Source organism: Bombina bombina, chromosome 4 (assembly GCF_027579735.1).
Source record: "Bombina bombina isolate aBomBom1 chromosome 4, aBomBom1.pri, whole genome shotgun sequence".
In the NCBI taxonomy this organism is placed as follows: domain Eukaryota; kingdom Metazoa; phylum Chordata; class Amphibia; order Anura; family Bombinatoridae; genus Bombina; species Bombina bombina.
In genome coordinates this window covers 1,084,252,946-1,084,279,279 of record NC_069502.1, presented here as the reverse complement: position 1 = coordinate 1,084,279,279, position 26,334 = coordinate 1,084,252,946, and the positions used below count along the sequence as shown (strand labels likewise).

The 26,334-nt window shown below is 40.7% G+C and overlaps 1 protein-coding gene across 1 annotated transcript in view; it reads right to left on the bottom strand.

Moving 5' to 3' along the window:
* SRBD1 (S1 RNA binding domain 1) overlaps positions 1–26,334 on the bottom strand; it is an 823,313-nt gene that overhangs the window by 57,179 nt on the left and 739,800 nt on the right. The window contains exon 21 of the mRNA XM_053712257.1: positions 19,085–19,269. Within this exon, the coding sequence (XP_053568232.1) occupies positions 19,085–19,269 (185 nt within the window). The remainder of the gene's footprint in view (positions 1–19,084; positions 19,270–26,334) is intronic.

Here is a 26,334-nt window from a genome sequence, read left to right as displayed (position 1 = left end):
ACATCTCTGATTTCCTTAAAACTATGAAAAACTGTCAACCTACTATAAAATACACTCCACTAAAAACCAATAGGCCAATTAAAGCCATAAAATCTAAACAATGGGCCAATAAACAATACAGTATAGCCCCTTACCTCAAAACAAACACATTTTCTCACACATGAGTGCTTAAATATACATTTCCTATCTTCACATATACATATATTAAATTATTTTTCATGCTCCCATTTATTATTCTATGACACTAGACAGACATGAATATTGAGCATGGATAAGAAAGAAATATTAACTATGTCCAATCAATCGGACCTTAACAACAATTATAAACCAAGCGAACACAGAATACCAAAATAGAGGCCCTTATAAAACAGTGTCAAAACAAGTAACACACTTAAGTTTATAGGTTCTCACACAAACGCAATTGTAGAAACTATTACAAATTATTTTTGGAACTTTTCATTCCTTTTATGTATAAACAAAAAACGGTAAATGTAACAATTAAAATTTGTTTGATAATAACTTTGCAAATATGCAAGACATGTTACAATCACGCTATGAATATAGAGAACACTAACAAATGTTATATAGAAATGTAAATATTGGATTCAACATACAAAGAAAGCCCAGGACCCAAAGAGTTAACCCTAAATAGGGTATAAATAACAGGAGAATCCAGCATACAGGTATCTTGAAAAAGGCTGCACAGCCGAAAAGCGTAGATAGAAGAGTTTGCCACATCGATCGATTGGGAACACAGAGAACACAGAGAAGCGCTTTTCAACCAACAAACCAGGCAAGTCCACAAGCATCCTTGTTTTAAAAATTTGCCTTCACCTACCAGGCCCTGATTAGCAAAGCAGCATATATTTAACCGCAATCTAGCCTGAAGCGGATCACCAGATCGGTCACTGACCGAGAGAAATAAGAGAGAAAAGCACACAGAGAAAAAATCCACCGCATCATCTCTACACCCAGCAAGGAAAAGAACGGTCACTGACCGAAAGAAGAAAAGAAGGATTCTACATCAAACTGCCCTCACATTGAGATAACATTCCCCACACCAGGGAAAGGAAACAGATATCTGTAGCGGCATATATTTAACCGCATAAAGATTTTGTGTCATCGAATATCACCAATAAGGGGACTCGAGGAAAAACTGAGCAATACAGTTCGGTATTAAAACCGACAGGTAATACCAAAATAGAGCGGCATATATTTAACCGCAAGAAGCCGGAGGACCCCCATAAAGGTAACTGGTACTTAGAGACATAGACACAACGAGTATAACCGCTCATAAACTACGACAAAAATCCTTGCTTATAAGCTGAAGGTGAACGTTATATTTGTATTGAATACAGCAAGATTATATATATGCAGAAAAGTATCAATATAAAGAAAGACGATTTGTGGCAATATCAGAGTGAACATATATCTGTATAATCCTATACATTTTGTAAAATTACCTATATATTTTAAATTGTTTTTTATATTTTTAACATTTTATATATATATACATTTTAATAATGACCATATTGTATTGACACCAGTGTCTCTTTTTAATATACAGTGTATATACATTTATTTACATGAAATAAAACATTTATACAGGGAGTGCAGAATTATTAGGCAAGTTGTATTTTTGAGGATTCATTTTATTATTGAACAACAACCATGTTCTCAATGAACCCAAAAAACTCATTAATATCAAAGCTGAATAGTTTTGGAAGTAGTTTTTAGTTTGTTTTTAGTTATAGCTATTTTAGGGGGATATCTGTGTGTGCAGGTGACTATTACTGTGGATAATTATTAGGCAACTTAACAAAAAACAAATATATACCCATTTCAATTATTTATTTTTACCAATGAAACCAATATAACATCTCAACATTCACAAATATACATTTCTGACATTCAAAAACAAAACAAAAACAAATCAGTGACCAATATAGCCACCTTTCTTTGCAAGGACACTCAAAAGCCTGCCATCCATGGATTCTGTCAGTGTTTTGATCTGTTCACCATCAACATTGCGTGCAGCAGCAACCACAGCCTCCCAGACACTGTTCAGAGAGGTGTACTGTTTTCCCTCCTTGTAAATCTCACATTTGATGATGGACCACAGGTTCTCAATGGGGTTCAGATCAGGTGAACAAGGAGGCCATGTCATTAGATTTTCTTCTTTTATACCCTTTCTTGCCAGCCACGCTGTGGAGTACTTGTCCTGCATGAAAATCATGTTTTTCTTGAAGGATGCAGACTTCTTCCTGTACCAATGCTTGAAGAAGGTGTCTTCCAGAAACTGGCAGTAGGACTGGGAGTTGAGCTTGACTCCATCCTCAACCCGAAAAGGCCCCACAAGCTCATCTTTGATGATACCAGCCCAAACCAGTACTGCACCTCCACCTTGCTGGCGTCTGAGTCGGACTGGAGCTCTCTGCCCTTTACCAATCCAGCCACGGGCCCATCCATCTGGCCCATCAAGACTCACTCTCATTTCATCAGTCCATAAAACCTTAGAAAAATCAGTCTTGAGATATTTCTTGGCCCAGTCTTGACGTTTCAGCTTGTGTGTCTTGTTCAGTGGTGGTCGTCTTTCAGCCTTTCTTACCTTGGCCATGTCTCTGAGTATTGCACACCTTGTGCTTTTGGGCACTCCAGTGATGTTGCAGCTCTGAAATATGGCCAAACTGGTGGCAAGTGGCATCTTGACAGCTGCACGCTTGACTTTTCTCAGTTCATGGGCAGTTATTTTGCTCCTTGGTTTTTCCACATGCTTCTTGCGACCCTGTTGACTATTTTGAATGAAACGCTTGATTGTTCGATGATCACGCTTCAGAAGCTTTGCAATTTTAAGAGTGCTGCATCCCTCTGCAAGATATCTCACTATTTTTGACTTTTCTGAGCCTGTCAAGTCCTTCTTTGACCCATTTTGCCAAAGGAAAGGAAGTTGCCTAATAATTATGCACACCTGATATAGGGTGTTGATGTCATTAGACCACACCCCTTCTCATTACAGAGATGCACATCACCTAATATGCTTAATTGGTAGTAGGCTTTCGAGCCTATACAGCTTGGAGTAAGACAACATGCATAAAGAGGATGATGTGGTCAAAATACTCATTTGCCTAATAATTCTGCACTCCCTGTATTTATATTATTACTGATTATCTTGTTTTTTAGAAAGGAATGAAATATTCAAAAGTTTTAAAAAAACGCATCTAAACTATCAATTTTTTCACAAACGGGAATCTGCATTTTTTTGCGCCACCCAACACACATTTTCTTTCAGCTTGAGAGTCATAATTCTATCCAGAATATCATCTAATGGGGTCTCAACCTGAAGAGCCTCTTCCAGAGCCTCGAACCAAAAGGACGCTGCAGTAGTTATAGGAACAATGCACGCTATAGGTTGGAGAAGAAAACCTTGATGAACAAATACTTTTTTCAGGAGACCCTCTAATTTTTTATCCATAGGATCTTTGAAAGCACAACTGTCCTCAATAGGTATAGCTGTACGCTTAGCCAGGGTAGAAATAGCTCCCTCCACCTTAGGGACCGTCTGCCACGAGTCCCGCACGGCGTCTGATATGGGAAACATTTTCTTAAAAGTAGGAGGGGGAGCGAACGGCATACCTGGTCTATCCCACATCTTAGTAACAATTTCCGAAATCCTCTTAGGGACCGGAAAAACATCAGTGTAGGCAGGAACCTCTAGGAATTTGTCCATTTTACACAATTTCTCTGGAACTACAATAGGGTCACAATCATCCAGAGTCGCTAAAACCTCCCTGAGCAATAAGCGGAGGTGTTCTAGTTTAAATTTAAAAGCCGTCATATCTGAATCTGTCTGAGGGAACATATTTCCTGAATCAGAAATCTCTCCCTCAGCCAGCAAATCCCTCACTTCAGAACATTGTGAGGTTACATCGGATATGGCTAATAAAGTGTCAGAGGGCTCAGCGTTTGATCTCACACCAGACCTACTGTGCTTCCCCTGCAACCCAGGCAGCTTAGATAAAACCTCTGTGAGGGTAGTATTCATAACTGCGGCCATATCTTGCAGGGTGAAAGAATTAGATGCACTAGTAGTACTTGGCGTCGCTTGTGCGGGTGTTAACGGGTGTGACACTTGGGGAGAATTAGATGGCATAACCTGATTCCCTTTTGACTGAGAATCATCCTGCGACATACTTTTAGTAGCTAAAATATGTTCTTTGTGGGGGGTGGAGCCTGATCTCACTGCGGCAGGACATGTTTTTGTGAAGCTCCTCAAGCCTGAAGGACTTTACTTATATTTTGCATAGTAAAAATACTACAAACAACAGATTTGAAAGTCTCTTCTGCTAGGACCGGATGGATGCCCACTATTGGGGATCATACAAGTTCTTTGCCTATGTTCTTTGAGACAGATATACGATCAGCTCTTACACAGGTTTGGACTCCATTTTGTAACTTGCTGTAACTACGCAGCATATCGATGCTAAGTAGCTATCCCTGTGTGGTTGTGAAGTATATGGCTGGGGCTGCCGCAATCTTACCCCCCCCCCCCAAACTCTGGGGTTACGAGATCCTGCTTTAGGATTCTGAACTGATTCGTAGCAGAATAAACCTGCAATCACTAGTTTATATCACGCTATAGAACATTACTTCTACGCTATCTATTTTACACCTCATTTGTGTACTCTCTTCTGTGGCAAATGGAACAACTCACGATAACTATCCTGGAAGCAGTTGACAGCTGGGAACAGAAGATCCAGGCGTTAATATGCCAGCATTATCAAGACCTGCAGAGGAGCCTGGAGATTATGCTGTCACCACCACAAATGGATTTTCAAAAATCTATACCATGCAGCTCCCCGCAACCACAAAGCCCGGTGAGGCCGGCAGCGCCAGAGGACATAACCCCTCCAGCCCAGCGCAATCTGCGCGATATTCAGGAGCCCACTGTGCATCTACCTGTCATTAAGAAAGAAGTGAGCACACAGTTCACCCCATGTTTCACCTTAGATGCTCAGTGCGACAGGCCTCTTTCTGTAGGGGAGTCTCTGCACATCGGACACACGGTCTACATAGTGGAGCAGGCGGAGGCTCCTAATTTTTTTGATTTGTTATGGCCACTTACTGAACCCTTGACTTTTGGTGATCTAATGCCTGATTGTCAAAGGATACAGAATGCTACGCGGAGCGATGTACCATACGGGAACCCCCTAGCAAAATACGACCTGCAATCCGGATCCATAAGGACATGCTTTACCACTAGTTTGGGACTTTATACCTATCAGCCTCACCACGATGCTCTATCAGGCAGGACATGCTTCTCACCCATGGCCAGAAAAGGATTACATCCTAAAACGTGGGGTAGGTCAGGAGTGGGTTAAATTTTATTTATGCTGAGGTGGGGGATTGCTTTGAGACTCCTAAAAGTGGACAGTTTGGTCTCCGGTTTAAGATGGCGCCTCCTACATGAGACTCTATAAATATACCTCAGTTTGAACTAAACCTTATGTTTTCCCTACAATGGTTATTAATCATTTAGGGTCTTTTAGAACATATGACTTTAAGTTGGATAGACGCGGGAAGCTGCTACCCGCCAGCCTGTGATTACCAGCTGAATTAAAACGTCAAAAGTAGATCTGGCTGCTGTAAGATGGTTACCAAGATAATGAAGATTGTAGTTTCTGATGTTTTAAAACCTTTTGCTAACCATTAGAGTGATCAGACATGAACAACTATGGCGTTTCCATAACTAGCAAAGCTTGCTCTTCCATTGTATTTACTTAATAGATGTGACAGACCTCTATTAGTTGGGCTCACATAGTTAAGTGAGAGTTATACAGTTAAGTTCCTTTGATGTCTACATGGGGGTTGAGTTATTACAGTGTTCACTAAATTATGTTAATATTGCATACTTGTTTCTTCACGACTGCCTCATAGACAAGCACATATACCTATTACCATGCGGTGATGCCCTCACCCTGTTAGCATAATTATGGCTTGTCGCAACCTTACATTAGGGCCATATATCTATTTATAATTTCTCAAAGATACTAAGTATAGGTCATTACGAATCTCTAGATACCTTTCTATTTTCCATGACCCAAACTAGACGCCATGGCGATATTATAAGTGGTTGGCTCACCCTTTAATACTTAGAGATGTACTTGTTGATCCTGGGGGTTATTCTGTTATGTAAGGCGCAGTGTTCTCTCTGTTGGGCTGCTTCTTATTTTTATTTCGTCTTTTTACATTGTCACGTTTAATACTTTTTATATATAGTTATGATGTATATTAACCTAACTTCCCATGCAGTTTTGCTATATACAATGATGTTTTAATTTGATGCCACAGACATAACAGACATAATAGACATAAGCACTAATATGTTCTTTGAGAATTACATTATATTATTTGCTTCAGATACTACTGTTGAGTAACTAAGGCTACTCGACGATCAGTCTTATACTGATCAGGCTTTGGTATGGGCAGTGTTATGTAGGGGCTATCAGTTGTTCCTGAGTGTATGTTCACTTCAGAACCCTTTAATGACGTTACAACCTTTGCTGTTCCCTCCTTCATGTTGTTATGTGTTGTTGTTTTAGATTTTTTTTAAAGTTTATAGAGAGTCAGATATAAATTAAGACTACCAAAATAGTAAAAACTGAGGTTCATTAAATGGGACCCACAAGTGGTTACCTATATATCAAATTGTCCTCTGATAGGTTATTATTCATTTTTCCATATGAGGTCCAAAAGTGGCCTTTTGCGTTTATTGGAGGGCTTCATAGGCTTATGGCACTTCATTTACATGGTTTCAGCCCTGTTTTGATGAAAGTAATGTATTTCTTTTGCTAATTGATGTGATGGAAGATAAGTGTATACAACTACCATATATCTGTATTTATTTGTAATATGTTATGTATGTGCCTGGCATAAACCTCAATAAAAAATATTTAAAAAAAAAAAAAAAAAAAATATGTTCTTTGCAATTTATTGACCTTTCAGTGCATGAGGGACACATTCTAAGTGGAGGTTTCACAATGGCTTCTAAACATATTGAACATTGACTTTTCTCAATGTCAGACATGTTGAACAGGCTAGTAATAACTACAAACAAGCATGAAAACACTTTATTTAGTGAATAAAATAACAATCTTAAAAAACGGTACTGCGCCTTTAAGAGAAAAAAAGCATACACGTTCTGCAAAACAGCCTAAACATGCACCAAATTTTTCAAAATTTTGTATGCAGACACCTTATAAGTAGTTAAGATTGCCCTACAAGGAATTTTAACATTTAACCCCTTAATTTGCAAACCGGATTGAAAATAGGCCCAGATCCGGAAAAAACACCCCAGCACCTTGCCACAGCCCTGCTGTGGCCCTACCTGCCCTCAGGGATAGTAAATGTGGGGTAAAAGCTTCGATTTGGCCCAAAACATACACCAGGGCCCTCAGGAGTTAGAGGTTGCTGCGAAAAACTAACTGCGCATCTGAGGCGCGAAAATAGGCCCCGCCCATCTCACTCGATGTCTCCACAGCCTCAAAAGACCGCACCAGAGCAGTTATAACTAGCCATGTGGGATCTGACACCCAAAAGTTAAGCCATGTGTGCCCTCAATAAAGTTGCCCAAAATGTTATTGCCCACAAAACGTTACAGCACTCCCAAATCATAAAAACGTTTGCCCACAAACATTTACAACTCAGTGTCAACCATATTTGTAATTGGCCCCATATGCAAGCTAAGTAATGCCCTTCTTTTAGCTCTAGGATTACTGCTTCGCCTTACCCTCCTGGGTATAATGTCAGCCTTTCTGAAATAGACAGTCTCTCCAGAAAAATATGACTGAACATAACCTCACTGCTGCATATCATGAAAACATTCCTCACACTGAAGTTTCCTGTACTCCTCAGCCACTGTGGGAACAGTAATGGACCTTAGTTACAAATGCTAAGATCATCATCCTCCAGGCAGCAGTCTTCATCCATCTGCTGCCTGAGAGTAAATAGTACACACCGGTACCATTTAAAATAACAAGCTCTTGCTTGAAGAAATTAAAAACTAATATTTTATCACCTCTTTCACTTTACCCTTCCTAGTACTTAGAGTAGGCAAAGAGAATGACTGGGGGGTGGAGCTAAGGGAGGAGCTATATAGACAGCTCTGCTGTGGTGCTCTTTGCCACTTCCTGTTAGCAGGAGGATAATATCCCACAAGTAAAGGATGAATCCCTGGACTTGTCTTATCTTTATAGAAGAAAAATAAATTATGCTTACCTGATCATTTTCTTTTCTTCCGATCGAAAGAGTCCACAGCTGCATTCATTACTTTTGGGAAATAAGAACCTGGCCACCAGGAGGAGGCAAAGACACCCCAGCCAAAAGCTTAAATACTCCTCCCACTTCCCTCATCCCCCAGTCATTCTGCCGAGGAACAAGGAACAGTAGAAGAAACATCAGGGTGAAAAGGTGCCAGAAGAAAAAAAAAAACAAAGACGCCCCACATAAAAGAAGATGGGTGGGGAGCTGTGGGATCTTTCCATCGGAAGAAAAGAAAATTATCAGGTAAGCATAATTTAAGTTTTTCTTCCTAAATGGAAAGAGTCCACTGCTGCATTCATTACTTTTGGGAAAACAATACCCAAGCTATAGAGGACACTGAATGCCAAAACGGGAGGATACAAAAGGCGGCCCATTCTGAGGGCACCAGGCCTGAAACCACTACCCAAGAAAAAACCCTGCTTTGTCCGAAGCCGAGAAACCAAAAAGGGAAAAGGCCCCAAGGACACTGACCAGCAGATAGGCCGGAAGCCTAGCTAGAGACCGCAACATCAGACACAACTGAGTCAACAGTCCTCCGGGAGACACAGTCGCCCAACAGTCGGTTCCCCACCACACACCCTTTACTAGCGAAGGGAACCCCCGCCAAAACTCTCAAAGGAATAAGGCAAGGAAGAACCAAATGGAAGCCGAAAGGTTACCACAAACTACATAAAAGGAAAAAACCCCATCAAACCAAGCTTGTAAGATAAATGGGTCCTGACAACAAGGGGAGGCAACGCCCAATCCAAATAGAAACCACAAGGTTTAGAACTGGTAACAGAACAGAGGAAAAGTTCTACCAATATCCTGCAAGGATTGGAACAGCTAGCTAGCACTTGATCAAGGCGCAAACAGCTGTAGCTGGTTTCAAAGAGCAACCCATCCATGGCCAGGCAGCAAGTCAACCAGCGCCTATGAGCAACTGAAAATGGAGACCAAACATAATCCGAACTCAGAACCCTGAGAAATTCAGGCAAAATTACATGTTGCAGACTCAGACGAAGGTAAACACCTGAGTCAAGAACACGCAGCCATCCTCAGGATGACACAGAAGAAATACTTGCTAGAAGCAGCTACCAAAATGTAGAGTGCTAAACCTCCAATACAGAAGGCACACTCTAGGCAACCGAAACCGCCAGACCTACACATAGGTCTCAAAATAAAAGGAGAGCCCAGTACCTCAACGAAGACCAATGCGCCCCCAAGATCCGAGAACAACGGATCTCATGACCTACCTCCAGCGGGGCCAGCCCAAGCATCGGCAGGTTTGAAACCAGGGAACCAGAAAAAACAGAATTTATGTTTACCTGATAAATTTCTTTCTCCAACGGTGTGTCCGGTCCACGGCGTCATCCTTACTTGTGGGATATTCTCTTCCCCAACAGGAAATGGCAAAGAGCCCAGCAAAGCTGGTCACATGATCCCTCCTAGGCTCCGCCTACCCCAGTCATTCGACCGACGTTAAGGAGGAATAATAGCATAGGAGAAACCATATGGTACCGTGGTGACTGTAGTTAAAGAAAATAAATTATCAGACCTGATTAAAAAACCAGGGCGGGCCGTGGACCGGACACACCGTTGGAGAAAGAAATTTATCAGGTAAACATAAATTCTGTTTTCTCCAACATAGGTGTGTCCGGTCCACGGCGTCATCCTTACTTGTGGGAACCAATACCAAAGCTTTAGGACACGGATGAAGGGAGGGAGCAAATCAGGTCACCTAAATGGAAGGCACCACGGCTTGCAAAACCTTTCTCCCAAAAATAGCCTCAGAAGAAGCAAAAGTATCAAACTTGTAAAATTTGGTAAAAGTGTGCAGTGAAGACCAAGTCGCTGCCCTACATATCTGATCAACAGAAGCCTCGTTCTTGAAGGCCCATGTGGAAGCCACAGCCCTAGTGGAATGAGCTGTGATTCTTTCGGGAGGCTGCCGTCCGGCAGTCTCGTAAGCCAATCTGATGATGCTTTTAATCCAAAAAGAGAGAGAGGTAGAAGTTGCTTTTTGACCTCTCCTTTTACCAGAATAAACAACAAACAATGAAGATGTTTGTCTAAAATCCCTTGTAGCATCTAAATAGAATTTTAGAGCGCGAACAACATCCAAATTGTGCAACAAGCGTTCCTTCTTTGAAACTGGTTTCGGACACAGAGAAGGTACGATAATCTCCTGGTTAATGTTTTTGTTAGAAACAACTTTTGGAAGAAAACCAGGTTTAGTACGTAAAACCACCTTATCTGCATGGAACACCAGATAAGGAGGAGAACACTGCAGAGCAGATAATTCTGAAACTCTTCTAGCAGAAGAAATTGCAACTAAAAACAAAACTTTCCGAGATAATAACTTAATATCAACGGAATGTAAGGGTTCAAACGGAACCCCCTGAAGAACTGAAAGAACTAAATTGAGACTCCAAGGAGGAGTCAAAGGTTTGTAAACAGGCTTGATTCTAACCAGAGCCTGAATAAAGGCTTGAACATCTGGCACAGCTGCCAGTTTTTTGTGAAGTAACACCGACAAGGCAGAAATCTGTCCCTTCAGGGAACTTGCCGATAATCCTTTTTCCAATCCTTCTTGAAGGAAGGATAGAATCCTAGGAATCTTAACCTTGTCCCAAGGGAATCCTTTAGATTCACACCAACAGATATATTTTTTCCAAATTTTGTGGTAAATCTTTCTAGTTACAGGCTTTCTGGCCTGAACAAGAGTATCGATAACAGAATCTGAGAAACCTCGCTTCGATAAAATCAAGCGTTCAATCTCCAAGCAGTCAGCTGGAGTGAAACCAGATTCGGATGTTCGAACGGACCCTGAACAAGAAGGTCTCGTCTCAAAGGTAGCTTCCAAGGTGGAGCCGATGACATATTCACCAGATCTGCATACCAAGTCCTGCGTGGCCACGCAGGAGCTATCAAGATCACCGACGCCCTCTCCTGATTGATCCTGGCTACCAGCCTGGGGATGAGAGGAAACGGCGGGAACACATAAGCTAGTTTGAAGGTCCAAGGTGCTACTAGTGCATCCACTAGAGCCGCCTTGGGATCCCTGGATCTGGACCCGTAGCAAGGAACTTTGAAGTTCTGACGAGAGGCCATCAGATCCATGTCTGGAATGCCCCATAGTTGAGTGACTTGGGCAAAGATTTCCGGATGGAGTTCCCACTCCCCCGGATGCAATGTCTGACGACTCAGAAAATCCGCTTCCCAATTTTCCACTCCCGGGATGTGGATAGCAGACAGGTGGCAGGAGTGAGACTCCGCCCATAGAATAATCTTGGTCACTTCTTCCATCGCTAGGGAACTCCTTGTTCCCCCCTGATGGTTGATGTACGCAACAGTCGTCATGTTGTCTGATTGAAACCGTATGAACTTGGTCCTCGCTAGCTGAGGCCAAGCCTTGAGAGCATTGAATATCGCTCTCAGTTCCAGAATATTTATCGGTAGAAGAGATTCTTCCCGAGACCAAAGACCCTGAGCTTTCAGGGATCCCCAGACCGCGCCCCAGCCCATCAGACTGGCGTCGGTCGTGACAATGACCCACTCTGGTCTGCGGAATGTCATCCCTCGTGACAGGTTGTCCAGGGACAGCCACCAACGGAGTGAGTCTCTGGTCCACTGGTTTACTTGTATCTTTGGAGACAAGTCTGTATAGTCCCCATTCCACTGACTGAGCATGCACAGTTGTAATGGTCTTAGATGAATGCGCGCAAAAGGAACTATGTCCATTGCCGCTACCATCAACCCGATCACTTCCATGCACTGAGCTACGGAAGGAAGAGGAACGGAATGAAGAATTCGACAAGAGTCCAGAAGTTTTGTCTTTCTGGCCTCTGTTAGAAAAATCCTCATTTCTGAGGAGTCTATAATTGTTCCCAAGAAGGGAACCCTTGTTGACGGGGATAGAGAACTCTTTTCCACGTTCACTTTCCAGCCGTGAGATCTGAGAAAGGCCAGGACTATGTCCGTGTGAGCCTTTGCTCGAGGGAGGGACGACGCTTGAATCAGAATGTCGTCCAGGTAAGGTACTACTGCAATGCCCCTTGGTCTTAGCACCGCTAGAAGGGACCCTAGTACCTTTGTGAAAATCCTTGGGGCAGTGGCTAATCCGAAAGGAAGCGCCACGAACTGGTAATGTTTGTCCAGGAATGCAAACCTTAGGAACCGATGATGTTCCTTGTGGATAGGAATATGTAGATACGCATCCTTTAAATCCACCGTGGTCATGAATTGACCTTCCTGGATGGAAGGAAGGATAGTTCGAATGGTTTCCATCTTGAACGATGGGACCTTGAGAAATTTGTTTAAGATCTTGAGATCTAGGATTGGTCTGAACGTTCCCTCTTTTTTGGGAACTATGAACAGATTGGAGTAGAACCCCATCCCTTGTTCTCTCAATGGAACAGGATGAATCACTCCCATTTTTAACAGGTCTTCTACACAATGTAAGAACGCCTGTCTTTTTATGTGGTCTGAAGACAACTGAGACCTGTGGAACCTCCCCCTTGGGGGAAGTCCCTTGAATTCCAGAAGATAACCCTGGGAGACTATTTCTAGCGTCCAAGGATCCAGAACATCTCTTGCCCAAGCCTGAGCGAAGAGAGAGAGTCTGCCCCCCACCAGATCCGGTCCCGGATCGGGGGCCAATATTTCATGCTGTCTTGGTAGCAGTGGCAGGTTTCTTGGCCTGCTTTCCCTTGTTCCAGCCTTGCATTGGTCTCCAAGCTGGCTTGGCCTGAGAAGTATTACCCTCTTGCTTAGAGGACGTAGCACCTTGGGCTGGTCCGTTTTTACGAAAGGGACGAAAATTAGGTCTATTTTTTGCCTTGAAAGGCCGATCCTGAGGAAGGGCATGGCCCTTACCCCCAGTGATATCAGAGATAATCTCTTTCAAGTCAGGACCAAACAGCGTTTTCCCCTTGAAAGGAATGTTTAGTAGTTTGTTCTTGGAAGACGCATCAGCCGACCAAGATTTCAACCAAAGCGCTCTGCGCGCCATAATAGCAAACCCAGAATTCTTAGCCGCTAACTTAGCCAATTGCAAAGAGGCGTCTAGAGTGAAAGAATTAGCCAATTTGAGAGCATTGACTCTGTCCATAATCTCCTCATAAGGAGGCGAGTCACTATCGAGCACCTTAATCAGTTCATCAAACCAGAAATATGCGGCTGTAGTGACAGGGACAATGCATGAAATGGGTTGTAGAAGGTAACCCTGCTGAACAAACATCTTTTTAAGCAAACCTTCTAATTTGTTATCCATAGGATCTTTGAAAGCACAACTATCCTCTATGGGAATAGTGGTGCGTTTGTTTAAAGTAGAAACCGCTCCCTCGACCTTGGGGACTGACTGCCATAAGTCCTTTCTGGGGTCGACCATAGGAAACAATTTTTTAAATATGGGGGGAGGGACGAAAGGAATACCGGGCCTTTCCCATTCTTTATTAACAATGTCCGCCACCCGCTTGGGTATAGGAAAAGCTTCTGGGAGCCCCGGCACCTCTAGGAACTTGTCCATTTTACATAGTTTCTCTGGGATGACCAAATTTTCACAATCATCCAGAGTGGATAATACCTCCTTAAGCAAAATGCGGAGATGTTCCAATTTAAATTTAAAAGTAATCACATCAGATTCAGCCTGCTGAGAAATGTTCCCTAAATCAGTAATTTCTCCCTCAGACAAAACCTCCCTGGCCCCCTCAGATTGGGTTAGGGGCCCTTCAGAGATATTAATATCAGCGTCGTCATGCTCTTCAGTAACTAAAACAGAGCATCCACGCTTACGCTGACAAGGGTTCATTTTGGCTAAAATGTTTTTGACAGAATTATCCATTACAGCCGTTAATTGTTGCATAGTAAGGAGTATTGGCGCGCTAGATGTACTAGGGGCCTCCTGAGTGGGCAAGACTCGTGTAGACGAAGGAGGGAATGATGCAGTACCATGCTTACTCCCCTCACTTGAGGAATCATCTTGGGCATCATTGTCATTATCACATAAATCACATTTATTTAAATGAATAGGAATTCTGGCTTCCCCACATTCAGAACACAGTCTATCTGGTAGTTCAGACATGTTAAACAGGCATAAACTTGATAAGAAAGTACAAAAAACGTTTTGAAATAAAACCGTTACTGTCACTTTAAATTTTAAACTGAACACACTTTATTACTGCAATTGCGAAAAAACATGAAGGAATTGTTCAAAATTCACCAAACTTTCACCACAGTGTCTTAAAGCCTTGAAAATATTGCACACCAATTTTGGAAGCTTTAACCCTTAAAATAACGGAACCGGAGCCGTTTTAAGCTTTAACCCCTTTACAGTCCCTGGTATCTGCTTTGCTGAGACCCAACCAAACCCAAAGGGGAATACGATACCAAATGACGCCTTCAGAAGTCCTTTATAAGTATCAGAGCTCCTCTCACATGCGACTGCATGCCATGCCTCTCAAAAACAAGTGCGCAACACCGGCGCGAAAATGAGACTCTGCCTATGCTTTGGGAAAGCCCCTAAAGAATAAGGTGTCTAAAACAGTGCCTGCCGATATTATTATATCAAAATACCCAGAATAAATGATTCCTCAAGGCTAAATAAGTGTTAATATCAATCGATTTAGCCCAAAAAAGGTCTACAGTCTAAATAAGCCCTTGTGAAGCCCTTATTTACAATCGTAATAAACATGGCTTACCGGATCCCATAGGGAAAATGACAGCTTCCAGCATTACATCGTCTTGTTAGAATGTGTCATACCTCAAGCAGCAAAGGACTGCAAACTGTTCCCCCAACTGAAGTTAATTGCTCTCAACAGTCCTGTGTGGAACAGCCATGGATTTTAGTTACGGTTGCTAAAATCATTTTCCTCATACAAACAGAATTCTTCATCTCTTTTCTGTTTCTGAGTAAATAGTACGTACCAGCACTATTTGAAAATAACAAACTCTTGATTGAATAATGAAAAACTACAGTTAAACACTAAAAAACTCTAAGCCATCTCCGTGGAGATGTTGCCTGTACAACGGCAAAGAGAATGACTGGGGTAGGCGGAGCCTAGGAGGGATCATGTGACCAGCTTTGCTGGGCTCTTTGCCATTTCCTGTTGGGGAAGAGAATATCCCACAAGTAAGGATGACGCCGTGGACCGGACACACCTATGTTGGAGAAAACCCCAGGCTCAAACAACGAGTGGAAAAAATGGCACAGCCATTACAATAGTGCTTGGGTGCCAACCCGCAATACCATATGGAGACCGTCAACAAGGCCGTATACCTAGAGATCTAGCTAGAGGCCCAACATAGACTCAAGACAGAGCCAGCAACTCTCCAAATGGAGAAAACAACCCAGAGAGAGTAACTCTCTCCGAAATAGGTTAACCCGTCTGTCCTAACCTCCTAAACCCAGAAGAAGCCCGAAAGGGAACACACTTCCGAAAGAAGGATATAAGCCCCCCAAGCAAACGGTCCAGAAGGACAGAGCACCTGCCCCCAGGACACAGCCATAGGCTGAACCTAGAGAATAATTCTCCAACACCCTGACCTGGAAGGAATCCCCTGAAAAAATGTAATTGGCTAGCACACAGCTGTGGTTCCACAGGGAACCTCTTTGCTTGCAGAGCAGCAAAGCCATCACACTCTTTCAGCAAGCCAAACAAGGTGAAGGCAAGCCCAGGGGGCATCGGCACCCAGAAAAACCTAGTCAACTGAACCAGTTCAACTGTCCCAACCAAAGGACACCCCCCAAGTTTCCCGGAACTAGGGAACCCCGGACTAGCTCTAGATCCTAACAGTCCGGTACAACCCACAACAGGATCCACAAAGGACACGCTGAGAAAAACCTCAGCTACAGGAAGAACCAGAGCGAGGAGAGGTCCGAGCCCCCAAATAAAAAAGAACCCCCATCTGATATAAAACCAGACCCCCAGGAGATACCATACAATGTCCAAAGTAAAATGGACAATGAGAAAACTCCCTAGTCTCAACCAGAAGACGAGACCACCCCTTGCCAGAGTCCAACGCTCCAAGGAGATAAGGAAGCAAAGACCGAAACAAGGTCACTAGAGCCCTAGGCGCAATAGCCACATTACGACCAAGAACAAGGGGATACCTCAAGGACAAAGTCACGCAAACAAAGGCTAGTCTCCACATCACCCCCAAAAAATCAGAGGAGAAGAAGAAAGAAGGATGCGGAGCATCCCCCAGCTCCGGGGAAGAAACCCTAAACAGAGCTCAAGGAGACCCCATTGCCCATGTCCCTATAAAGGAACCAACTCCCGAAGGTAACCAGGTCCCCCGAAGGAACCTGAGGAACGGACAAAGTTCGAAAGGTCTCAAGAAGAGAACCACAGCAGGAACAAGTCCAAGTACAATTCCAGAGTCTCAGAAGGCCAAACCACTCAAAACAGCCGAAGGAGGTGCTAAACCCCCAATCCTCCCATAAGAGGAAGGAAACCCTAGGCCCGAGGAAATCAGAGCCAAGAGAGTGACGCAGTTGAACTCCACTGACCCAGTCACCAAATTGAATGCTGAATAAGGACTGACACAATCCTCCCAGACATACGGATCCTTTTAGAGTGTTTAGCTGAACTTGTAAAGAAAAACAAGAAAACACACAAATAATAATGTGAACACTCAGCGCCCCAATGGACCAGCCAGGCAGAAGAGGTCTGAAGAAGCCACAGGACAGAAGATCTGAATCCCAGCAGGACCAGCCGCAGCTGGGGTCATAACTGTCAAGTTGGCTAAATCCTCCCTCAAAAGGGGAAGGTAAAACAGACAAACCTAGGACTAACGTGTCCCTTAACAAACTTCTGAAGAAGCAACCAGAGAGAATCGATCCCAGAAGTTTCTGAAGGAAACACATAATCGAAATAAAAATACATCCTAACCGGATAAAAGAAAATATAAGGCAACCCGTAGGTTAACGCACAGGAAGAAAGCAGGCATACCCGCAGGACCAGCCAAACGGAACCCTGATCTTCCAACAATAAACTGGGAAAGATCTAAAAAAATCATACAATTTGGAAATTACGTCATCCCCTCATGTTTAATGAGGTGAGCCATCCGAAGTAGAAGACTGAAGATTCCCGTATCCGTTAAGGATAGGGTCTTCTAATAATTCAAAAACGTGTCTGAGTAAATGCAAAGATGCGCTATTCTGTAATGAAAGGCACAACACTCAGGAACAGCTGCACCCACTGGGAACTGTTTAGGCTCACCTAAGGCCGGTAGACCCGGGACGATCGGGCACGAGCACAAACGCAAATAAACGTCTGGACTTTGCAGACGTATAATCGCCAAAAATATGTGAAAGCGAAATTGAGCTGCAACCTCCAGGGGGAACAAGCCGTCCTGTAAGGAGGGATAAACATTATCTGGGTTACCCGCATGTGTAGAAGTAGGGAGCGGTAGGGAACGCGCCTCTTGGAGGACAGGACCCCCAGAGGCGGATGGCTCAGCAGACCCCTGATTGCCCGAGCCCTAGGAACAGGGTGCTCTAATACGGCATATCGAACATAACTGATTGACCTGTGTCAACAAAGCCAATTCGCATTCTTCACAAGTTGAAGAATCTGAATCTGAAATTTGAACAGTCTCAGCATCAGAATCCTCCATAACTAGATAGAGAATATAATATATGGACTAAAAAAAAGAAACTTAAACGACACCTGCCACCCACAATGACTGGGGCACTCACCAGCTCCTAGAACCAGGCACAAGCAGATTTTTCAGTCACCACATGGTCAGGAATGCGGAAATGGAAGACCAGAACATAAACATGTCCAGTCACAAGGTGAACTGTACAGTCCAAAAAAAGCGCGCCCAACCATAAGGTTGCGTCAATTCCAAAGGCCTTTATGTTCTAAGCCAAGAACACAGTTAACACTACACATAAGCAGATTGAATCACATAACAAACATGATTAAAACTCCCCCTGTTCAATAATCCCCCTCTGGAGATATTAACCCTCGATTCCTAGATACCAAAGGAGACTCACTGAGGCCCTATCATTATACTTAATAAGTCCTGCAATATAGTTCCTTACGGGAAAACATAATAAGTTACAGTACATTCTGATGAAGTAAAATTAAACGATCTTACCGGAATCTACGCCATGGAACAGGAACACGGCCCTTCAAGTGTGATGAATAGTAGCAGTACATCCGCCATGGACTTGAGAGAAGAAAGCAGGCAGCGAAGCGAAGTTCAACAACGCTGATTGCTTGTGGAGCTGTTAATATGAGTCGGGATGGTTTTACAGAAAGACTCTCCGGACTCCAACTTTTATCCAGGCCATAACTGAAAGACTGATAGGATTACTTAAAAATCCCGTCCCATATCGAAGAGTACTACCCTCCATAAGAGACGAAACAAACTTCTGACGCTTCTCTGCCAACCTCCTAGGACGAAAGGCAAATAATAATTGGGGGATGAGGGAAGTGGGAGGAGTATTTAAGCCTTTGGCTGGGCTGTCTTTGCCTCCTCCTGGTGGCCAGGTTCTTATTTCCCCAAAATAATAAAAGCAGCTGTTGCCATTTAGGAAGAAAAAGAGAGTGCACAATTTGATAATGGAAATAAATCTGAAGCTTTTTTTTTTTTCTCTCTAAATCATGAAAGTTTAATTTTAGACTTCCTTTAAGACAATGCAGGACACTCTTCTTAATGTTTACATAAATACTATATAAAATGCACTTCTGCTGTCTAAAAAAATAAGTAAGAAATGTTTATTAATTTGGCAAGACAGATTGTCATAAAGGCAGTAATGCAGATAAATATTTACCTGTACGAATATCATAGCCTTCTGGCTGACAGAGACCATCAATAATTAGTTGTAATGTGTGTACAGTTGTATTCAGTTTCTGTGCTACTGGTTCTATGCATTCTTTTTGAATAAAATTATTCACATCCTTTTGCATTTTCTCTGTTCCGATATCATTTGAATTTCCACCCACAAGGGACATAAACCTGTAGAAAAAAGGTAATAAAATGAGAGTTAGTAAAAAAAAAGTGCATATAACCTTTTTATCTGGTCAATACTGAGGATATTTTTACCCATGGCCCCTTTTAAAACACCTTTATGACAGTACAGTCATACAACCACACGTGTATCCATATACATAGTTTTTTTTAAACTACTTTTATTTATTTAGGCAATTTGCAGCATTTAAAAAAACCTAGATTCCAACATTTTTATTCTGGTTTGCAGTTTTGCATAACCAACAAGGTTATATTAAAATACTTTTTACCTCTGTAATTACCTTGTATCTAAGCCTCTGCAGCCTGCCCCCTTATTTCAGTTGTTTTGACAGACTTACATTTCAGCAAATCAGTGCTGACTCATAAATAACTCCATAGGAGTGAGCACAATGTTATCTATATGGCACAAATTAACTAGTGCTGTCTAGCTTTGAAAAACTGTCAAATACATTGAGATAAAAGGAGGCCTTCAAGGGTTTAGTAATTAGAATATGAGCCTAAATTTAGCTTTCAACAAAGAATTCCAAGAGTACAAAGCAAATTTGATTATAAAAGTAAATGGGAAAGTTGTTTAAAATTGCATGCCCCATCTGAATCATAAAAGTTTATTTTTGACTAGACTGTCTCTTTTAGTTGCAGCAGGTTTAAGACTCCTGCTAATAAACTATCATGTCAGGCTCACTCACGCAAGCCTAATACGCTGGGGCTCTGAAGCTGCTCTTGCCGCTTGATAAATGGAGCCCAATAAATGTTCTTTAAAGACAACATTCCATACAGAAATGTAAAATAAAAATATTCCAGTTATGGGTAATAATGCCATTCTTAAACAATGAATATTGTCATATTTTACACAGCAAAATCTGCAAGTAACATAGAGCTATCAAATGGAAAACTTCTTTCAACAAATCTGCCACAGTCAAACACAGGAAACATCAATGCCAAGATTTTCTCAGTGTTAGAATTTGAAACATTTAATTGAACTGGATCTATCCTATCCAGTTGCTTCTCAAACAAATGTGGTTTGAATATACTCTGAGTAAAGTTAACAGTGGAAATCAATCATGAGTAGCAAGATGTTATGGTTTAGTGATAATGCACTATATTGATTGGCTCTATTTTTAAAAAGTCTCTGCTTAGAACAAAGTTAAACGATTTCTATTTCTAAAAGGTTTGGAAATAATGCCATGCAAGCAAATAACGCAAAAGACAGTGAATATTAAAGTTAGACCTTTTATAAAAATCTTTCAATAATGCCAATAATTTATGCTTTCTTATAAAAGGAGAATATAATAAATGTTTGACTAAACAGATATTTTCCTGAAATAAATATCACATACTTTAATACAGAAGCGATTCCATTACAGTGTTAGTGTTATGCCTGCATTTTCCTTCTCAATAATTTACATTTAAGTAAGTCTCAGCTTTAAGTCGGAATTAAACTTTTTAGCTTCAGATAGGGCATGCAATTTTAAACACATTTCCAATTTATTTTTATCATGAAATTTGCTTTGTTCTCTTGGTATTCTTTGTTGAAAGCTAAACCTAGGTAGGTTAATTTGCTGATTTTTATGCCCTTGAAGGCCGCCTCTTATCTCAGTGAATTTTACAGTTTTTCACAGTTAGACAGTTCTAGTTAATGTGTGCCATATAGGTAACAGTGTGCTCCCTTCCATGGAGTTATGCAGGAGTCAGCACCAATAGGCTAAAATGCAAGTTTGTAAAAAGCACTGAAATAAGGGGCAGTCTGCAGTTAGATACAAGGTAATCACAGAGGTAAAAAAGTATATTAATATAACATTGTTGGTTATACAAAACTGGGGAATGGGTAATAAATGGGTTATCTATATTTTTATACAATAAAAAACAACAACAAAACTTCCCAATTTACTTGTGTTATCATATTTGCTTTACTCTCTTGAAATCCATTATTGAAGAGTAAACCTAGGTAGTCTTATAGGAGCTCAGGAGCGTGCACCTGTCAATAGAATTCTATGGCAACAGTTTCTGCTGCAATATTTGAAGGAAAATGAAGGTGAGAACCTATAGCATTTTTTTTGGGCAATATATTAATTTCAAGTAAGTTATTAAGACAAATACTTTTTCTCCATTCTACTCCTGTTGTAGAATTAGGATTGTTATTCATGTTGGTGCCACCGTGAGGCACCATCACCACTTTGCTATAGTGCCATGTCAGTGCAACAGGGAAGCCCAACTCTCTACAGGTTCTGGGCTCAACTCTTTGTCCAGGCCATGAGAGGGAGCAAATAACGTGCAAGTGAAAGAAGACAAAGAGGTCAAGGATCATGAGCATGTTCAGAGGATCTACTGTATGTTCTATGTAAACCATCTCCATTCAAGCCCCAAATAACATAATAAAAACATACAACCTCAGTTATGCAAAGGTGTTTTTAGTTCATTATTAAACCATCTTATGAATGAAGGGTAAGAGACAAAGCAGAAGATGATTAGGTACAAAAAATTCTAAGAATCTGGTAGATTCTCATTCTCAAAACCTTATGTGGATTCAAAAACATCAGAATTTTGAGAAGATGTAAAAAGGAAGAGGCAGATTGCTGGTTTACACAACTGCTCCTTTATATAAATTATAAAAACGGAATGTGTCTCAATATTAATCAAAATAAAAACTAACTTATACTTTTGCATCCCTAATGTCTACCATAGCCCTGAAACCATTTTATGAATTAGACTTATGAATAGGCATAAACACAACCGTGAATCTACTGAGACAAATTCTTTATACATGTAATAACTTGCTTACTATTATAAATTATTACAAAGTTTCTTATCAACGCTCTCCTAGAAATATTCAATCATGGTTCTTTGTTTCCTTCACACATATATCATGATCTCAGTTTCCACTATCTTTATAACTCTCAGGTTTGATTCACATTATCATATATCAATAGCAAATATCCTTAATAGCACGTGAGACACGTTTTTAAATGTAACCCCCCCCTAAAATTAGCTGTGTCTTATCTGCCAAATGTCAAGTAGAAGGTGAGGAATGAACTGTCATGTGAATATATGACACAATAATAAATTGCTAGTAGACAGTGTTCCTGGCCTCTCACCTTCTTAGGTCATAACAAGCAATTGGTTGTGCCGCTCAACCCCTAACCCTAGTGCAACCAACTGTGTGAGAACCAGTGTTTTCAATCATTTAGTATGAATCAGTCTGTGGTGATTTACTTTACCACGGAAGCAGTCTTAAAGGGATATTAAAGACTAAATATATTTCATGCACCTCTCTCTAATTATGGGTGCTGACATTTTGTAACCTAAGTTTCAGTGCAGGTTTCTGAAGGAGAGTTGCTGCACATGTAAAAACACATTAGCACTGGAATAAAGTGAAAGCTAGCTTTCAACATGGCAGCACCAGCGATCAGAGGGACTCGGGGAATAGCCTCAATTCTATGCTTATAAAATGTATTTAGTTTTTACTGTCCATTAATTATTTGTGGTAGAAAACGTGCATGATTAAGCCTGCGCCACAAGTGCTCCCAAGCTGCATGTGCCGTTTGATAAATGAAGCCCACTCTGTTTCAGCATTGCAGGACCCATTCAAAGTTGGTAAATGTAAAATTTCACACTGTAACATGAATAGGTAGGAGAATTCTCAACATAGAGAAAATACAATTTGTGTGTGTCGTATATATACTGAAAAATATGTTATCTCAAATATCTCTTCATATGAAATGTTCATGGATTTAAACCAGCTATTGAAATTTCAAAATATTTGTAATAAAATAAACAGAAATAAAATAAAAAAAGGGAAATATTCTAAGACAATATCTTCTCTACGGGATGACTGACTGTACTGGATAAGATATTAAATAAAGCAAAAGTAATTTATTCGCAACCGCTAAATAAAATAAAACGCTTCCATAGTAAAAAACAACAGCAAATTCAGTGTATAGTAATAATAGTCCTTATGTTTCCACTAATGATATTGTAAGACATATAATAAAACACATGTATATTGAGATAAATGGTAACTTTTTGGTGTGTATTTTAACTACCAAAATAATGTTTCTTGGAATCTAGCTTGTCTATTAATATTGGACAACCTTGTTGTGGTTACTCTTAATGCAACAGAGTATTTCCAAGTAACATGATTCAAGGGTAAACAGTAGCATTTGTTAAGCAATATGATACTTCATTACATATTGTTCTAATGTCCAGAGATTAATGGCCTTGCAGGGCTATCATTTTCAAAACAAAACATCAAATCATTATCTGATGTTCACAGGATAAAATATGTATGATCTCTGGAAGAGAGAAAAACATGATGCGGTGATAGAGTTTTTAATAAGTTTAATGATTTGTTAAGAAACTGAGTGATATTTTTGTTTGAAAGAAAAGATCATTTTGTATACTTGATATCATAGTATCCGAGACAAAGAAAATGTGTCATTTATGTTTAACACTAGTGATAATGCTACAAAGTCTTTATAAAAAGCACATATAGAAGTAGCTACAGTCCTGTTGGTCTAGTGTGGTTTACTGTAGCTGAATTACAAAAAGTACATGTATGGTCAAAGATAAGTAAACGTTGGTGAGAATTCCTTCACATGTAAAATAGAACCACATATGAACAGGTAGTCGACGAACCCTGACCAATGGAGCAGCAAGTCTAGCAATAGTCTGAAGGGGTACCCAATTTCACAAATACTCCTTCCCTTCTCTCATGAGTACATTTGCCCTAATCAATCAAAAACCTATTTGGAGACAGGAGTATTATATCTTAACTAGAGCACAGGTGAAATAATCAGCTCACCCATTAGCTGATTATTTCACCTGCACTCTAGTTAAGATATAATGAATATCTGGTCTGTTAAGGGTCCTGAGGACAGAATTTGGGAAACACTGCCATACAACAAGTGCAATAGAACACAAGAGATATTCAGTCTCCCTAATTCAGTAACAAGCTAAAAATCCTAACTGCACTAAACAAGGAAAAAACATGCATACTGTATCTTACTTTAATTATTCCCTTTCTACCATATTTTAATAGCATATGCTCAATTTTGTAGCATACATTTCTTATTAAATATATTTTGAGTTTGAACACACGTAAGTGAAATTAATATACTTAGATGTGTGTGCAATTATTTTTTATATATTAAAGGGACATGAAACACATTGTTTTCATGATTCAGATAGAGCATGCAAATTTACTTATATTATCACATTTCCTTTGTTCTCCTGGTATCTTTTGTTGACAAAATCTCAAGAGAGTGCACGTATTTGAAATACTATATGTCAGCAGTTTTGCAAGAATGTTATACTTTGCAAGAACACTAGAGGGCAGCACTATTGCCTGCCATGTAGTGCTTCAGTCACCTACCTATGTATCTCTTCAACGAAGAATACCATTGGGAATGAAGCAAACTTGATAATAGAAGTAAATTGGAAACTTTTTTTTAATTCTATGTTCTGTCTGAATCAGAAAAGAAAATGTTTAATGATTATAATAAAAAAGTTTATCATCTTTTTTACTTGATGTCTCGTTTCCAACAGGTCATGTACTAATGAGTACATTTATCACTTATTTATTAATATGATGACTAAACAGTTGTATTAACATGCTATTGAGTGGCAGATATCCTTTTTTTATTTTATTAAATATTGTTATTTATATATATGGAGTCTTGTTGTCCACGAGACGTACTGCCAGAAGATCAGTGAGCTGAGACACTGTGAGAGCTCTGTCTGCCTCTATCACATGAGACTGGCTGCCACTTTTGTGAAAATTTATCATTTGAGATTTCTCTGGTTTGCATCTTAATGATCAGCACGATGTGGCACCTTAGGGGGGCGATTAATCATGACCCGAATGGGGCCAAATACCCCTGTTTCCGCACGAGCCTTGAGGCTCACCGGAAACAGCAGTTAATAGGCAGCGATCTTAAGACCTTAACTTGTCCACTGCCTCTGAGGCTGCAGACATAAATCCGCCCGATAGTGTACGATCGGGCTGATTGACACCCCCTGCAAGGGGCCGATTGGCCGTGAATCTGCAGGGGGCGGCATTGCACAATCAGAACTGCTTGTGCAATATTAAATGCTGACAGCGTATACTGTCGGCATTCAGCGATGTCTGGTGGACATTAATAAATTGTCCCCTATATGTTGTTTTCTTTAAGTGTTTTAATAAAGTGCAGCCAGGTGAAGATCAAAAGACAACATTTATTTTCCTACCAGAGACTGTTGATGGACTTATTAGAATTATTTATTATATTGATTTTATCTACAATGTTGGCTGGTGTCTACGTAATATTGTAGCCCATTATCTAAACCTTTCCAGATCAGACGTGCTTTTTCCTGCTGACCCTCACAGGGGCTGCTGTGGTAGAATTATGGTAAAAAAGGGGCAGACACTGCAAGATGGCTCCTATATAAGGTAAAGCAGCTCGCTGGAAAGGGACATATAGCAAAGTTAGCAGTGAGCACTTTAAAAATGATATCCTGCAGCCAATATAAATCACATTACGCTGCTTTCTGTATGTAGCATCTTACGATCGATTCTATTTTCGTATGCATGTGTTTTTCTATAAGGGGTATAAGTATTTTGAGTGTTTTGAAAGCTCACCACCTTCTAACTGGTGAGAAAAAACTTTGAGATCTGCAGTGCGAAAATCGTCACAGAATTACGCTGGGATTTGAAAGAAGATTTCATACAAGTCCATGTTTAGCCCCTTTTTTTCCCAAAAACTAAAATTACTCTTTTTATTTTGTACTTTCTAATTTCATTGATTTTTTGGGGGGAAATCTAGTGTACTTAAATTACAATTTACACTGTGCATATTTAATGTGATTTATTCCTGTGTAATTTACATACAAATTTCACCTTCACTATATCATTTTTTCCTGCCTATTTTTATGTGAATGCTTCAATTATTTGTTTTCTATGATTTTTAAATGAAGAATTGTGCACTTTTGTAATGTATGCATCCCCTTCATAAAAGAAAATGCAGTATACACCCCTTAGCGAGACACCCTGTTTTCAGGGTAAAAGAGTGGCTTTATAAA